The sequence below is a fragment of the Anneissia japonica genome, unplaced genomic scaffold, assembly GCF_011630105.1.
Source record: "Anneissia japonica isolate Jap-2015-1 unplaced genomic scaffold, ASM1163010v1 scaffold26_len2425191_cov177, whole genome shotgun sequence".
Lineage (NCBI taxonomy): Eukaryota > Metazoa > Echinodermata > Crinoidea > Comatulida > Comatulidae > Anneissia > Anneissia japonica.
This window is the reverse complement of record NW_022685220.1, coordinates 1,680,377-1,698,995: the sequence shown is the minus strand read 5'-3', so window position 1 is coordinate 1,698,995 and position 18,619 is coordinate 1,680,377. Positions and strand designations below refer to the sequence as shown.

Sequence of the window (18,619 nt, the reverse complement as noted above, 5' to 3'; positions counted from 1 at the left end):
AAAGCTGAAATTTGGTGTATAAGTAGATCTAATATATCTGGTTAACTGGAGTAAATTTAAGAAAAGATTTTAACTGTTCACATGACGAACCGTTAATGGGAAACATAGGCTTTTTTTTCACTTTTTTAGGGCTGGTCCCAATTTTGAATGGATGCCATTCCATTTTAATTCATTTGATCAGCCTGTGCTTGCTTGTGGCTAGAAACAACTACCGATAGATAATGTATCTGTAATTTAAGATGTATACACTCACTCATATGGACACAGGGTGACATTGAAAATCACAAAAAAAATGTGTCGTTAAACAAAGAGGCTATTTTGAGTGCAGATAACTTCAGAAAAGAAGGGATAACAGGTAATCTAATGCCATATTTGTGTAATATGGTGGAATATAAGTTAGAATAAAAAGTTTGACCTTGATAGCTATTACCAATCCCGAGTTCAAAGTGATTTTGAGCATTTTAAAATATTGACGCACGCGTGTGCGCGCGTTATGAACTGCACGCGTAATATTTTGGTACGTGACATTCAACCTTGACCTGATGTTTTTGCCCCCTGAATATGATTTAGAAATGACAACTGGTTAGATGACGTCACACATGACTGAGCACATGAGCAAACCTTTATTGTGACTATTCCAGGCCAAGCCAAATATTCGTTGAAGCGAGCATATTCGTAACTCTTGGCAAATTTGAGATATCGTGTTAACAGAAATGGGGAGAAAGAAAGAAGAATAAAAAAGATGAAGATGAACCTGACAATAACAAGAGGTGATCCGCTTGTGAAGCGGATCACCAACAAGCAGATCACCAATAACCATATCACATAACCTGGAATAATATGAGCTGCAGAAAGTGCTATTGTCGAACAAATAAACAGAGTATTTGTGAGAGCAACCTATCTCAGTCGGCTAAACTTGTGGTAACCACTTTGTGTGCGATGAACAGTGGAGATCTTGGTTCAATTCCCATCACTGCTTTCCTTGTATTTCAGCTGGAGGGCTGAAATGCAAATTATGATAGCGCACGTCTTTCGGATAAGACGTTTAAGCTGTTGGTCCGGTGTTTAATATGGTCCATGGGATTGTTTCCTGGTGTAGGCCCTTACTGCCCAATCACCGCACAGAAGAACCCTACTGGAAACAAGTCTTATCATCAACTTATATCAACCATCATGAACATCAACATAATTATAATCGTATTACTATTATTACAACGGGAGGCGCTATATACATCTTAAATTTAATAATATTATTGCTATTATTTATTTATTTATTGTCGCCGTCATTGTCATCGTCATAGTAATAATAACAATAATAATAATAATTGAATACTGCCATTTACAGACTGGAAAAATGCAATACTGTATTTTGAATTATTTCTTTATTAAAATCGGTGAGACCACCCTAAATCAATTTCTGAAGTCAAATTCTCTGGACTTCAAAGTGCATACAAAAACCTGGTCTGGCTACTAGGGTATAATATGTATGATAATATGTATGTAGTTTTATTATTAATAATATGTAATTAACAAATTTTACCAGAAGGTGTACTGACTATGTTCAAATAAAATAAAACAAAAGTGACTCCAAATAGAGAAAGTGAGGCCATATTTACTCAAACAAATTGTACAGTTTTGAATCATTTTATACATTTTATACTTTTAAAATAACTGATTGGATCCATGCAAATCAACTATCTTAATTTAAAAAACTATGTGCTTTTTGTAACACTCACTGAATTACAATTGTCTCCTTATTTTCCAAATTGATGTATAGTACTAGTAGAGTTGCATATATTAAATTTCTAAGCATATAAATAGGCCAAACATCGCATGGAGAGCCACATTGACAGTAATAAATTTTACTTTTGGTTATCCCGACGGGAGAATCAGAGACCAAGTAATATGGTGGAATATAAGTTAGAATAAAAAGTTTGACCTTGATAGCTATTACCAATCCCGAGTTCAAAGTGATTTTGAGCATTTTAAAATATTGACGCACGCGTGTGCGCGCGTTATGAACTGCACGCGTAATATTTTGGTACGTGACATTCAACCTTGACCTGATGTTTTTGCCCCCTGAATATGATTTAGAAATGACAACTGGTTAGATGACGTCACACATGACTGAGCACATGAGCAAACCTTTATTGTGACTATTCCAGGCCAAGCCAAATATTCGTTGAAGCGAGCATATTCGTAACTCTTGGCAAATTTGAGATATCGTGTTAACAGAAATGGGGAGAAAGAAAGAAGAATAAAAAAGATGAAGATGAACCTGACAATAACAAGAGGTGATCCGCTTGTGAAGCGGATCACCAACAAGCAGATCACCAATAACCATATCACATAACCTGGAATAATATGAGCTGCAGAAAGTGCTATTGTCGAACAAATAAACAGAGTATTTGTGAGAGCAACCTATCTCAGTCGGCTAAACTTGTGGTAACCACTTTGTGTGCGATGAACAGTGGAGATCTTGGTTCAATTCCCATCACTGCTTTCCTTGTATTTCAGCTGGAGGGCTGAAATGCAAATTATGATAGCGCACGTCTTTCGGATAAGACGTTTAAGCTGTTGGTCCGGTGTTTAATATGGTCCATGGGATTGTTTCCTGGTGTAGGCCCTTACTGCCCAATCACCGCACAGAAGAACCCTACTGGAAACAAGTCTTATCATCAACTTATATCAACCATCATGAACATCAACATAATTATAATCGTATTACTATTATTACAACGGGAGGCGCTATATACATCTTAAATTTAATAATATTATTGCTATTATTTATTTATTTATTGTCGCCGTCATTGTCATCGTCATAGTAATAATAACAATAATAATAATAATTGAATACTGCCATTTACAGACTGGAAAAATGCAATACTGTATTTTGAATTATTTCTTTATTAAAATCGGTGAGACCACCCTAAATCAATTTCTGAAGTCAAATTCTCTGGACTTCAAAGTGCATACAAAAACCTGGTCTGGCTACTACGGTATATCTTACATGTAGCAGAATATAAAGTATAAATTATGAATATATATTGTTGTAAAAACCAACCATCATATAATCAAAATGGCCCCAGTAAAAATGGCCCCAAATGACAAGTAGGTAAAAATGGCCCCAATGAAAAAATTCAGTAATAGAAATGATATTTTTTTTAAAATCTTCAAATATTTAAATACGGTACTAATAAGCAAGAATTGAATCAATAACAAATACAGTTACACAACAGATGCAAATAATGTACTGAGAGATTATCAGAAAACAATGGCCATTGAACATTTTTTGATAGTTGAAATAAGTTTTAAAAACGTTATTCCACTAACAAAGTAGAGGAATGTCATACATACAGTACTTCAACTACAATATGCAACTCATAGATAAACCACAAAATCCACTTTTGTTAAGTATCAAATGAAATAACTTTACATGTTATAAACAGTGCAAATAAACAGTAGTTAAAGCATGTGGATCAATTGTGTGTTTGAATGACAAGTTCATGTATGGGAAAAAGGAGAGGCTTACTTTTCTTCAATAAATGTTCTGCTTAGAGTGACTTCAAAGAAGTAGAAAAAAAAAAGCAGCTTTTTTTTTATCTTTGAATATTTTATCATTGAATATGTAATTTCTGCAAAAAGTAAAATGTAAATGGCAATTTATTTGATGTTAGATTCCTTTTAAAAACTAAATTATTTCAGTTTTAAAAAAATGCATATAATGATTTTTAAAAAAATCAGTTTTAATACAGAATTTTATTATTGGGGCCATTTTTACCTACCTGTCATTTGGGGCCATTTTTACCGGGGCCATTTTTTCCCGGGCCATTTTTCCCTGGGCCATTTTTTCCGGGGCCATTCTTACCGTACACCACAATCACAAAGTAATGTCTTCACATGATGCAGCTCAGTGATCAAGTGATAACATGATACAGTACTGCTAATTACACAGAATTATTTATCACATGATAAAGTACTGCTCATCCCATGGTAGAGTAGTGCATTTTGCCTGCATGACGAAGACACAAATGAGTTGGTCACATGATACGACAGGCCCGAGACTTTGTTGAACGAGTAGATTTAGATGACACATCTGAGTCTGAGGATCTTATAGTCGTTGTTGAACTTGATGGATTCTTTGGGGGACTTTCCTGATTTTCTTGAACTTCATTGACTGCTTCAAACGAATGTGCATATGCTTTACGCAGAGCTAACTGAAAAAGCTCTTTTTCTCTGAAAATGAAAAAAAAAATTGACAGAATTGTTAATGTATTTCAAGTGAATTGAATGAACCCACAATTCAAAGTACACCCAAGAAATCCAATCTAATCCAAGAACCTATAGGGACATCATTCATAACAATAACCTAGTAATGTCCTCGAAAAATCTAGTCACTGGCTGTGAATTGAAGGCTCCAGAAATTGGTTCAACAATTTGAAATTCAATAAGGAAAATAGACAAAAAAAAAAAAGAAAAAAAAGAAGTTACCTTTGACCTCTGGATAGTTGCTTCATATAGACAGACTGCTGGTATTTCTTGTAGGCTGGTTCTTCACCATCATCATCACCATTATCCTCATTATCATCATCATCTTCATCTTCTTCTTCTTCAAAACTGTCAGTGCAGTCACTGTCTTCGCTATCTGATGAATTTGGATGTTCATGTTGCCGCATCTTGCGTGGAGGTAGCGGTGGCGGTCGTTGTAACGGGGGAGATGGTGGATCTCGCACTGGCATTGAGGAACCAAGTAGTGCTGTAGCATCAAATTTGGAATTCAGTGTTTCATAAATCTTCTCTTGTTCTTCAACATCCGAGCCAGCTACTGCGACTGAAACATGGTACAATTTTGCTACTGTTATTATTTATACAACAAATTATCAACATTAGCAATTTAAAGGATCTATGAGTAGTTCTCCGAAGGGTTGGCTTGTTCCACAGGGGGATTGACTCTGCTCCCCTTCGGTGCAGCTACTAATAGAGGGATTTAGGGATGATTGTTTACAGGCGGTCACTTGACTGAACTTGGGTATATATGAAAAACATTACAGTGCTATAGCATAGGAAAAGATAACGTAATGGTTGCGAAAACAACCATCCACTGTTAACGTGAGATGGCTAGCAAAGGCAATAGGATTGTTCAAAATAGTGTTTATTATACTCATTATAGTGTTCTCCTTGGATTGTATGCTTTGAAATTTAAGTGATCCTTCATAAACCTTAGCTGGCACTAACATCCCAGCGTAGTTCGCGGGTCAAAGACCATCATGCATACCTAACCATGCTGATGGCAGGGGCCTAGGCCTAACATTTGTCAAAAAAATCCCAATGTTTGCGGCCAGTATCCTTTACAGCATTAGCAAAACATTAAGGCAAAATTCTTAAGTTTAATCTCAAATCAATTTGGTATAGTTTGCTGGGAATTATGATGATCTTTACAGCAATAAACAAGGGACAGCTGAGACAGAAATCTCCATGTAAAACACCGCTGTGTCAGTGGATTGTTTATATCCAACACTCAAGTTAGGTCACGTGATGCCCATCGCTAAATCCCTCTATTACATGTATTACATCATCTTACAATATAATAATTATATTTTAAATAAATATTATTATGTAGAAATTTCTGTTCCTCTCACAATTGTTTGATTTGTTGTTTCACTGTTGCTCCTTAAAATCAATAACCTAACCAGCCAATGTACCACATAATGCATTTGAAATAAACGCAGAGCCTCAAATACAGCTATTATAATAATAACAGAGGTTTATATAGAGCATCAATTCAACATTTATCATAAGCACCTTGCTATGTTATTAAATAACACAGAGTCCTACTTAAAATTCAAGTTAACCCTAAGTACATACCATTGTGTTTGGTCACCTGTGCATACACTGGGACTCGTTCACTAATGATTTGATAGTTGCCTTCAATAGTATCAAGCCCACTATTGCCATTTAACCAAGGTCTGTGTTAATAAATAATCAAAGAAAATCAATAATTTCTGCCGTTTTCATCAGGCTAAGTAAATTGAGCAATAATTGCTGTTTCTCCCTGACACTGAAAATCATGGAAAATCGATAAATGAAAGATATTACTACCTACTGAGATCAGATTAACATTGCAAACTTTGACACTGACTTTGATTTTCTTCTTGAAATTATCAAGCCACGCTGCATTATAAATTACTAAAAATTACAATACATATTTTTATCAAGTGCTGGTACCTCCACATGGTGTAAGGTTATTTTTTTTAATATCAAATTCAACATCCATTGTCTCACCACTTACAGTATAAGCTGTGCCACATACTCAACTGTAGACTTGTCACAAGTCTCTTATTTGTTATTCATTTTCTCATTCTGGACAGCGCCACCAACGAGAAAGTTAATTTAGAGATAGACGGAATAATTAGAAAAAAAAAAAGAAATCGAGTATGGGACGCCAATTAAATTAGGTATGGCGCGCACTAAGTGCAATAAAGAGTGAGTAACCTAAAATTAGGGCCTGGAACCCAGGCTAACTCAACTGGAATTTGTCTGTTTTTTAACTAGAATCCTGGGAGCGAGACAAGCAACTACTCTGTAGCAACTACTGTGTTACTACCATGCTACAAAATCATGCCAACTGGACTCATAATCATGCAGAGTATACTTGATCTTAAACACTACAAAAAAATTAAAGATGTAAAAAAAAATACCTTGGTTGAGTGCTTTCATCAGATGTAATATCTGTCAGAGAAGATGAGTCTACATCATCGGAATGTGAATGCAACACCTGACTACCAGGTGTTGCACTCCTTGTGCTACCTGACACCTCGACATCCGGTAACGATGAACTGCAGAGAGAGAGAAAGATAGATCATTCATAAAGTCTTGTAGTTTTCAAGTGTACATATGAGTTTCCTTGTTCTGAATTCCACTTTCTGGTCGAGCTAAGACCCAAGGAGGAAAAACAGGACAAAGAGTTACATACAAACAAAAAACAAAAAAACACCAAGCAACAATGCACAGATTCCTTGGTTAAATTATATTTTCAAACCATCAAAACAAAAACCGTATTACCCCACTCTGAGAATATATACCACCCAGTAAATTACACCTCCTATTTGAAGGAGTGTAGGCCTACACCGACACAGCTGTTCATCTTGTCATTACCATGAATCAAAATGCTGATGATAACCTGTTGTGGTCATCAATACTGATCAAATGCATCACTATAAATGCACCCTAAATTTACTTGATCATATCAGCTCTAAAAAATTTGCAACAAGGCGCACACAAGTACAACTGACAATAGATAAAAACTTGACTTGATTGGCCAATTGCGATGCGTCTCAACAACAAATGACTAATGGCCAATTGCAATGCATCTCAACAAGTGATTTGATTGGCCAATTTCAATGTGCCTCAATAACACATGTTCCCTTAGCAACTATTATAATTAGACATCATTATATGCATTGCCATGAGGTGTGGACAGTAATATGCCATAGGCTGATAGCACTCAACGCTAATAACGCTTCGCTCTAATAATAATGTATTCTATGAAGGTCAATATTTACAATAAACATGGCCCAGAATACTTGATTACTTTTAGACGAGGGTGCATAATAATTATTAGCTCCAGCTCGTGGATATGGTGTTTATGTGGAGTTGAATAGCTTGGCGGTTAAGATGCTTGCTTTCCAATCACAGGGTCCTGGTATCAATTCCTATTAGAATTTTCTTACAACCAAAACAAGCCTCACATTAAGATTTAGTTTCATTTCATTTTATTTTCTCATAAACCAAGCTTAAAAAACAAAACAAACATTACAATTACAAATGGAGGTGAGAAAGGATTCCGAAAAAGCAAACCGAATTGCTATCAAACCGAATTGCTATCAAACCGAATTGCTATCAAACTTGGTCTTCCTCAACATCGTTTCAAACGAAAAACATTCTAAAATTTACATGAGTTAGGATATATACTGTAGCAGTATACATAAATTTTACAATTTTGTGTAAAACATCATGCATGTCTGTCTTGCGAAAAAGGACTGTCACCTACAAGTGGAACAGCAATAAATTCGCTATCAGCAATCTTTGGACGAGTCGAGTGGCTGAGTGGTAAGGCAGGGCCTCTGCTAACTACAGCCTTAACATCAGCAATGGTTCCAGCCACTCCTCACCCGGAATTTGGTTGGCATAACGAAATCTTCTCGGATAAGGAATTAAAATAGAGGTTCGTGTATACATTTAGCTTGTGTGTACTTGCATTTCATTGTGGAATGACGTAAACATGTACTACTATATGCGCCCTTTTTACAGTGGCTATGTAGTCGCAGACTACGCATTTCCCTTCCCTTTCATGTTCGTTCATGTTCCCTTTCATGTTTGTTTTTTATTTTGCCAATATTTGTTCGTTATTTTAATCGGACTTCGGGTCTGTGTGCTGTCAGCGCCTTGAGATGATGTTATTGTGGAAGCCGCTCTACAAATACCCTACCATTACCATTACCATATGCAATTCAGGACAATAATGCTGCGAGGTTATTCTCTTATACATTTACGCCTAAGTATAAATAAATAAAATAAAAAATAATATTTAGGTATTAACATTTACGCCTAAGTATAAATAAATAAAATAAAAAATAATATTTAGGTATTACCATGCCAAAACAAATATTGATAGAAGGTAGTTATTCATAAAAGTATTGAGTAGGGCAACCTTAGCCTCCAACATATTAATATTATATCACAATAAATGTGATTGTTTGGTGTCAACTGTTACCATGACTACTACTAAGCTCTATGTTGGTTGGATTGTAGCTTAGCTTTCTGTGGCTAATTACTGCTACACATTAATTTTCTTTGGCAGCTTGCATATCCGATCATGCTCTTGCCCGTGTTATAGTGTGTTGTTGTACGGTGACCAAACGATCCTTATCGGTAGTTGTGTTTCATCATTAAACTTTAAAGTGTTGTGGACATAATATATGTTTGTATTTTCCTCTTGTTTGTAGTTTACATTAACCATAATTTGCAAACTTTAATGAGATATCCTGTAATGAATCAAGGCCAACATTTACATTAATCTTTGTTCATCATTCTTAATTACTTTTTCAAAAGTCAATCTAAACTTTCAACTCCAATTGGTAGGTATGGTGTCCAGGCATTAATTTGCAAAACAAGCATTACATTGATAGATTTAATAATGATAACGATTGTCCATTGTCAATCTCATATTCTGTAACTTTATACTACTAGTGCATCAATAAAATATATTTTCAAGTCACAACCCTTCTTAACCACACATTGTTGTTACTTCTTTTATTTATATTTGCTGTAGTTTCTTATACAAAGCATAGTCATTACTTATTTTAATATTATTTTTTGGGACATCTTAAAATAAAAATTGAACAAATTTCAATTCTTGCATTCTAACTTACAGTTACAAAAAAAACCAAAAAAACTATGGGATACAATAACAGAATGTACTTGGTGAAGCAATATCCTAACAGAATCAAATAATTAATATACAAAATGGTGAAATCTATTGCCCTGAGGTGATGTGGAGACTATTTATTCCGGAATCTAGAGCAGCCAATATTTGTTTTATATACCTCATACCAAAGAGTAGCCATCAAGTAGGCCTAGAGGCTAGGCCTAGGAGATGAAAGGCCCATGGAATCTCTCATGCCGTAGAGGTTGCAGTTCTCTTTTATGTCCATGCGTGTCATAATTATGCAGCGACATTAAGTGGGGCCTAGACAGATACATTGCGACAGAGCAAAAAAGTACTATCATTTTAATGTGATAGTTTTTTCCCCAGGAATTTATGAACTATCATTCAAATTTCGTCATTGGAGTGATAGTTGAAATTATTACCAGTTTTTTAACCAATCACATGCCTTGAATCTATGTATGCGGTATATAAACATAAATATATAATGATGATTAAATATCGAGAAAGCCCAGCACTTCAAATAGCAGGTTGTATTTTAACTGCAGTTATATTTGTATGCACATGCATTTGGAGTCACTGGGGTCATGTCTAATCCAAAAATAATGCATACCTTCGAATTTGGAGAGAGTGTTTAAATGACCTATGTTCACTGGTGGAAATTGCATTGTCGGAAAAGTGACGGTTCCAATCTGCATCATCTTCGGTGGCTAAAGCCTGAAAAGCACAGGATAACTCTGATTCACTTTCATATGATAGAACTCCCTTGGAAACTGGAACATCAAACTCCCCTTGTCGCCGTCTCCCTTTCGCACGATTTTTCCTACATAGGCATCAACAAAAATACAAGTTAGTTTTGTTATTAGGGAGTTTTCGATGCATGATGTTAATCTTAACTTTAACGTTAGTACCCAACATGCAGCACGATAGCTCCGCCCCTTTTGTAAACAAATCGAAATACGCATGTGCAAACCCGTAACTAACGTACGTCAAGCATGTAAAATTCTGAAAATAATGTACCCAAGATGAATAAATTTTGATGTCATCCGTTAAAGTTAAGGTTAACATCGTGCATCAAAAACTCCCTATTGTGTACTGGTCATACCTTACAAAAAAAAAATTGTTTTTTTATGGCCATGCTACTTGTACTGTCAATGTAGCCTTTAAATATTTTTTCTTGTCATGATTTTATTATATAGGTCTAGTGTACAGAATAAGTAAAATAATAATAAAAGGGAAATAAACGGAAATGAAAATTATTGATTACAATTATACTTTTTTTTTCTCTTGTTGCTCTAATTTTATTTCTTTGAAACCAACATAACATTTACTCATAACACTAATAGTGTATGGCAATCGCACTTCTTTTATTTGTACAAAAACTATAGACAACATTCTGTAAAAAACTAATTACATACCTCGAGCCTAGCCTTTTCCGATGTGATGGCTTTTTAGTGGAAGTGGCACCGGGTTTGATTGAGGCTGACACTGAGGGTTTGACTTGGGGATTGACTGAAGATACACCACTAGCCTGTGGAGCTATCCTATTATGGGAAAACATACCGTGAACTGGAGTTGAATTTATGCTTTCGCCATGAAACTGATTCTGGAAAAAATAATTTGCATATTGATCAAAATTGTCACATACTGAAAAACTAAGAGTTCAACAACAATGATCAAGATGCAATTAAAAAAAACCCTGCTAATTAGCATTCCCACATCATTATTGCACTTGTAATTAACTATTCTGATCAGTAAATACGCCATAATTTATAATGACACTATGCACTGGACTGCAGACAATCGCAGGGTGGAGGGGCCTGAATGTTTACATTTTTTGTAGATGAATGAATGATGCAGTCAATTGAATAAATGCGGGCTCACATTGATCATATTTACCTGCGTTCTGGAGACTGATATCGGTCTTCTCTGCCTATTTAACGTTGCTCTTACTGCGCCTGACACCTGGCATTCCAAAACACTCGACAATTTGCTTAAAATACGATCATGGATAGATGGATCTAATTTTATATGCTGCACAATAGATTCGGCCTGTTTGTAATGAACTATAGCTCGCTCAATATCCTGTTCTTGGAAGTTCACATCTGCTAGGCTTTCATATGCTTGCCACTGCCCATTCAAATCACCTTTAAAAGGAAAACATATTAAAAAAATCACTTATCTATCTTACCCCCCACCAAGACATCCATCATGATAATGCTGAATAAGAATTGATTAAAAATAAAAGTGTCTCAGAGCAAATAATAACGTCTACTAAGTTATATCGCATTTTAATGGGCTGCTGTTATGCCTTTGGTATACCTACGTAAATTAAAATAATAATCAATAAAACATGATTTGTTCTGTCTGTGTTAGGCTCATAAAAATTCAATATTTTAGCTCTCATTTATGAATTGGCATGTTTGTATGATTATCACCAACTGAAAGAAAAAAAAATATATTCCCTATATTCTTTTCTTAGATTTTTAAATTGGCTGGCACTGGTAGAACACTGTTAAAGTGTTAAACATCCTAAATGATCCTATGATTATTAATTCAATACTAAGAAGGGTTTGCAACCATATACAATACATTATAACAAATACAATTAAGTCATAAACTTCAGAGCTTTTAAACCTATGCTTATATCTGTCTCTATAGTGTATCAGAACTTTACAAAAAAAAACATTTTTTTGGAAAAATCAGGGGTCATAATAAGTAGAAAAAAGAATATAATTTTAAACATTTAATTATAACTGAAGAATCAAACGAAGAAAATCTATGAACATGATAGCAATGAAACCAATTCACTACAACTTATTAAAGTAACTTGCCGTTCAACAGAAGAAATGAGAATTTTTCTCTCATACCAGAAATTTAGGCTACGAATGCTCCTCTGCATCACACACTCAATTTGTGCATTCCTTGTCAAACATGAAACAGAATTTTTTTCCAGGCACGAATGAAAAATAAAGTTATGATGTATTGGTATCATTAGATACAAAACCTTCCTAATGGTATATAAATTTTACCAATTTCTTCCATTTTCTGCAGAGCATTATGATAAGCCCGTTCCGCCTTCAGGTAGTCTTGAAGCTGAGCATACGAGTAGGCCAAGTTGGAGAAACACTTGCCCATAGCTTGGTGGTTGTTTAACTTACCTGAAATTATAAGGAAGTGTTTGTAGTGCATCATCTAGATATGATATTATAATAATCTAATCATTGTCCTTGATGGCAGTATATGTGTTGCGAATACAGTAATAAGTAAAGAATTTTTAATTACATTATTACTAATCTTCGATTGATATTCAATATATGTCATGACAACAAGACCAATTAACATTAATTGCTTTACAAGCGAATAAGCTGAAATGACACGTAACAAAATAGTGTAATCAATTTTTTCACACACAAACAAATTGAAAGTGAATTAAGATATGGAACAAATAATGTCTATAAATTTAAAACATGAAAAAAAACTTCCCAATTTATATAATAATAATAATAATAATAATAATGTAGTTTTATATAGCGCACAAATCCATCTAAAGTAAGATGCTCAGGGCGCTTGAAATGTGTACTAGGAACTCAATCAATGGAATACATAAGCGAGAACTAGACAATTTGCATCCGTTCTTTGTATTTAAGGTTTTTTTTTTTTATTAGTTTTGTGTTTTTAAAATGTATGTGGAGTTGATTAGCTTGGTGGTTAAGATGCTTGCCTTCCAATCCCAGGGTCCTGCGTTCGATTCCTGTCAGTGTTGCAGGATTTTTTCTCACGACCAAAACAACTCCACTTCCAAAATCTCATATTGAGATTTAGTTTGTGTAAAGCATCGCGTATATGTTTGTCTTGTGTAAGGGATTTTCACCTACAAGTAGGACAGTGATATATTCCCTATTGACAATCATTGGCACATGTATTGCATGCCTAAATAAATAATAAAAAAATAAATAAATAAAAAATGTGTTTGGACCAGGTGGCTCACATTATTGTGTTGGGCTGTCGCTCATGTAAATAATATTTTTTTGGTGCAGAATAACTAATGAACGAATAAACTCACACTTTTGGCTACTGCCTAATCCCAGGGTGTCAAATAACCAAATAAATCATACTCATCAATTAAATTTTGTTTTATGACAGACCCTATGGTTTTATTTATTCCTTTGATGTCTTGCATCAAATTTTTCCTTTATCTCATTTTTAATTTTTTTCCTTCCTTCCTTTTTTCATTTTTCCTTTTCTTTAAAATTCTTTTTATCTTATCTTTAAAATTCTTTTTATGTTATCTTATCTTTTTTTTTTCCTTATATTCTTTTACTAAGTAGTACCTGAAACACATCCATTGCCTAGTTATACCTGCTAAAATTTAATTGTACCTGTTCATTATGCATGCACAAAATTAAACAAACAACTATATAGTGAAATGTAAACATGCAGTATTTACATATTTTCAATCAATTTCTGAATGTTATATCTTCTTCAATCTCTATATTTTCACAATGCCTATTTGAATTATAGTATCAGCTGGAACTCTACACTGAAATTAATACTGAAATGTTTGCATTTTAAACTTAAGATCCTTTTTAATGAATAAGTTTTCCATTTTAGGTTTAGCATAAATTATCAAGATAATATTTGATAAGATCTAAATAAGATATGCATTCTGACATCTTATAGACACAGAAAGACACATATTTTTTATCAGAAATGTCTGACACAAGCAAAAACAATCAAATGAGGTCTGATCAAACATTGTTGAGTCTGACAGACATGAATAAGATTGTAGTGGAGATGTGGTTTGGTGGTTAAGGTAGCTGCCTTCCAATCCCAGGGTCTTGGGTTCAAATTCTGTGACAGCCCAAAATTTTGTTTTTCTCAGCCTAGTAATGATACTTATTAATCATCTTATTATTTCACTTCAGTCAATCAATCGTCGGTACTTATAGACACCAAAACCAACCGCACTATGGTGATTACTTTCTGAGAGGGCTCTGAATATCTGCTGGCCTTTTGGCATAAGCTTGAAGGGTCACCCTCTATAACAATATAAAGAAAAATTGGAAATATTTTAGAACAAATGATTGAATTCAAACCAAAGACATTGTGATTGAAAGGCTAGCATCTTAACCATCAAGCCACCGTCACTGTTCACTTTATATAGGCAAGAATCTTAACCATAAGCCACCGTCACTGTTCACTTTATATAGGCAAGAATCTTAACCATAAGCCATCGTCACTGTTCACTTGATGTTATAATAATTGAAGCAATTATAGTCAGGTTTTGAGTACACTATAGGAAGCCGAAGGAGCCATTATTTCCTGAAAGAAATCCCTGAAGCCTGCAAGGCTGAAGGCAATTTTTGAAGAAAATAATGGTTCCTAAGACTTCTATTTCCTATAGCGTATGAAATTACTTGAATATTGCTTTATAAGTCAGTTGTGACGTCCATCACATCTCTATGGCCCTTAATCAAACTGCTGGTTGTAGAGTTGCTATATCATACAGTAAGTCAAAGTGCTGCTTGCTCTTTGGTTCATGGTGTCCCAATGATCACTCAAAGTCAATCACCTTGTTATCTCATAATCATTATGCCTTTCTAGGCCTTGTCTTACCAGCACCGTAGAGCAAGATTTTTTTCTTACAACTAAAATTTGTTAGGTTCACTGTGTCCGATATAGCTTGGCCTAGCAACAAAATATCTATTGCGATGTACTAGAGTAAAATCACCCCAGCTTTGAACTTTTTGCACACGAGACGCTACAAATTGGAGGCACTATATCAAATTAACAATCAGTTGAGAATAGGAAAATTCAGTGCAAATGAAAGTGATGACGTCACTACTGACTTACATATATATATATCACATATTCACATTTACATTTGTTCAAATGCGCTTTACATAAAAAAATTTAAAAAAAAAACAATATTAAAATAGGCAACATTATATAATGAAATTACAAAAATATTAATGGTAGGCCTATATGGAAAAGAACTACAAAATATAATTATCATTTAATTACATAATTGAAAATTCACTATTAACAAAATAAATAATTATTAATTACTTTACAAAATTATTATTTAGAATTTTTTCCGAAATTATTACAATTAAACAGATCAATTAAAAATTGAAATTAAGTATTTACAATATGGAAAGACAATATTAATTATATAGACTACAAAAATATAATTATTATAATTTACATAATTAAAATTAATTGAGATTTTGTAAATTCAGTTATCAATGAAATAAAAATTAATTCCCGTACAAAATTATTATTTACGATTATTTCAGAATTACTGAACAGAGTAATATTTTATTTAAAATCGACACAGATTATTTGAATACCAATAAAAAAAATAAAAAAAACATCTCAAGGCCTAAAAAACATTCAATGCTGTAATAAGTAATAATCTTACTGTGTAGTTGGATAGCTTCCTTGTGATACTTCAGAGAAGCCTGGAATTGCTGTTCAACATTTAGTAGTTCTCCTATGTGTTCAAGACATGATGCTCTGTATTTCATCAACTTCAGCTGTTCGGCATTTTGGGTAGATGATGAAGATGGCAATAACTCTATAGCTGATTTGAAAGAATCAACAGCTAGTGATGAAGTCTTCGTTCTTCCAAATAGTATACCAAGATCATGGTACAGTTTTCCTGAAAGAGTAAAACACAGCCAATTAAAAATAACATAAAAATTGCGTTAATCAGAACTATTATCAGTAAATGATTACAATATAGCAATTAGACAGTTCAAAATTAATTCGTATAGAGATACTTACCATACATGTCAAGATTGACCAATTTGCAGGCGTGAGACTTCTGTCCTAAAAACCTCTCCCCTAAAGGAGGGGGTGTCTAGGGCATTCTCCTCCCTCCCCACCAATGTTTTTCCCTAGATACCCGGAAATACATTCTTTGCTACTTTTTATATTTACAACTGAAAATCTGGTTTTTTTTTTCAGAATGCATATTTCTGCCGTCCACGATCGAAATAGAAAGCCAACCCAACTTAACTCTGGTGTAGTGCACAATTTATTTGTGTTCGCATATATAATAACAAAACCATTCCCACTTTAAGTAATATTAGATGATGAGTATTTAGCGGGAGAGCTAGAAATTATACATATGTTTTTTTATTACATGCAATTATATTACATTTATACGTGAGATTTTGGTCCTAAGCGTGAGAGAGTGAGACAGACCTCGAATGAGTGAGTCTCACGTTGAATGCATGAGCCTTGACGTGTATGACTTACCTGTACTACTGTCCTGCTGCATATGCTTACAGATTGGAAGACATTTCTTAGTAACAGTTAGGCAAGATTCGTGTTTAAGAGCATGATAAAGGCAAGTTGCTTGATTGATCAAAGCTTTTACTGTTTTATAGTCTTCATTTAACTCCTTAAATATCGCAGCAGTCTTTTCATATTCAGCAGCACCCAACTGATAATTTTGAAGCTGAGTGTAGGCCCGTGCTAATAGTACATGAGCCTCGGCAGAAGATGCACCTTTCGAGTCCACTTTGTCAAAATTCTCAATTGAAAACTTCAGGTTTCTGATAGCCTTTTCAAAATCCTTAATCGTTAAATATGCAAGTCCAAAGTTGTAGTACACATCACCATTCAACTGAAAGGAGTCTGACTCGTTGCTCTCACCATTTTTAGGCACGCTTACTTCAAGATATCGTAGTGCATTTTCAGTGTCACCCAGTAGAAGATATAAGGCACCCAAATTACATGAGCATATCCTCACAGAGTGTTTATTATTGATGAGTTGTGCTCTTCCCAGGGCCTCGAGGAACACAGAAACTGCTGCTTGTGGGTGGCCATTTCCAATCGAAGCTGACCCTTCTTGCGTTAGTTTGTCAATTTGATTCAAATCTACTTCCTGATGTGCAAACATCTCGGCATCAACTATACAATTAACTTGAGAAGAAACATAAAAGTATGATTAAGAAAGATAGCTGAAAAAACTAAATGGAGGCGATAGAGACATACAAGAGATGAGATTTTTGTTCACTTATGACTTGGTGGCTTTATAGGAGAGACAACATGGTTAAGAGGCCGAATGAAAGACAGATTTTAAGTTTGAACCATATCTTCAGATAACAGATAACTGTTTGCTATCATATGATACCCCTTATTATTATGACTAGCTAGAGTACACACAAACACTGATAGTAGGCCTGTCACGCCAAAATTGGTCCGGGCCAAATAATGTCCGGCGGACAGACTTTGGCCGCCATAGATGTTCTAATACATGAAATAAAGGAGTAAGCATTCTCAGAATTGAATGCATGTACTTCGTCACGGAGCACACACGCAACCAAAACAAAAAAAGGTAAAAATGAACTACAGCGGACCAACACGATTTAAGACCAAATCATTTAACTTCTTTTTTTACTTTTACACCAAAGGGTTTACTGGGCGCGAAGCTTTACTTAATTTTCACCAGTGATTTCACCTATGATTTCAAACATACAATAACGAATGAAAACATATTAGGCTATATAATAAGAGATATGATATTTATCTATCATTTTATTACAAAAAAATATGAACAACGTTATAAAAATACAAGTTATAACTATTTAATAGACGCCAGACCGATTTTGGCTTATGTGGACTATATTTGGCAGGTAATTTTAAAGCCAAAATCGGTCCACCGGACCGATTTTGGCCCCGGACCAAATTTTTCCTGACAGGCCTATGATATTTTGATATAATAATAATATTTATAATAATAATAATAATATTTATTTGGCAAAAAGCATACAGGAGAAAAACATCCTGCATTGCCCGGATAGGGAATGGGCGAAAGCCCGAATAATATTTGCTCCCTATCCTTCATATAAAATGAAATACACAAAAACAATCAGAACTAATCAGAAACATAAAATGAAATAAAATGCTTAATTAAATTATTCTTAAAACAGGAAACATTAACAGAGTTTTGAAGTAGAGGAGGTAAGTCTCCCCAGAGCATGGGAAAGGACACGAAAGCAGAATTAAGAAAAATGTTGCTTTTGGCTTTCCAGTGAATAAGCCTACCCTCACGTTGCTCACTCTTATGAACAAACTCTGTTAATGTTGGGGGACACACATTATGAAGAACTTTGAAACCAAGAACAAGCCGGTGATATTTAAAAATATCTTCTATGC

General features: G+C 34.4%; 1 protein-coding gene and 1 long non-coding RNA gene across 2 annotated transcripts in view; both read right to left on the bottom strand.

Annotated features, from left to right (window-relative positions):
• Positions 1-1,365: 1,365 nt before the first annotated feature.
• On the bottom strand, positions 1,366-3,128 carry LOC117108443. Its single transcript, XR_004445371.1, has 2 exons — positions 2,983-3,128; positions 1,366-1,458 (listed from the first exon to the last, which is right to left on the bottom strand). It is a non-coding gene; the product is annotated as an uncharacterized LOC117108443 (long non-coding RNA).
• Positions 3,129-3,774: 646 nt separating this feature from the next.
• The window catches only part of LOC117109139, an 18,594-nt gene continuing 3,749 nt past the window's right edge, over positions 3,775-18,619 (bottom strand). The window contains exons 2-11 of the mRNA XM_033251391.1: positions 16,715-17,383; positions 15,873-16,112; positions 12,478-12,606; positions 11,345-11,592; positions 10,864-11,051; positions 10,059-10,268; positions 6,699-6,836; positions 5,866-5,966; positions 4,492-4,831; positions 3,775-4,236 (exon numbers count right to left, since the gene is read on the bottom strand). Coding sequence (XP_033107282.1) covers positions 4,041-4,236; positions 4,492-4,831; positions 5,866-5,966; positions 6,699-6,836; positions 10,059-10,268; positions 10,864-11,051; positions 11,345-11,592; positions 12,478-12,606; positions 15,873-16,112; positions 16,715-17,360 — 2,436 coding nt within the window. The 5' untranslated portion in view covers positions 17,361-17,383 and the 3' untranslated portion in view covers positions 3,775-4,040. The remainder of the gene's footprint in view (positions 4,237-4,491; positions 4,832-5,865; positions 5,967-6,698; positions 6,837-10,058; positions 10,269-10,863; positions 11,052-11,344; positions 11,593-12,477; positions 12,607-15,872; positions 16,113-16,714; positions 17,384-18,619) is intronic.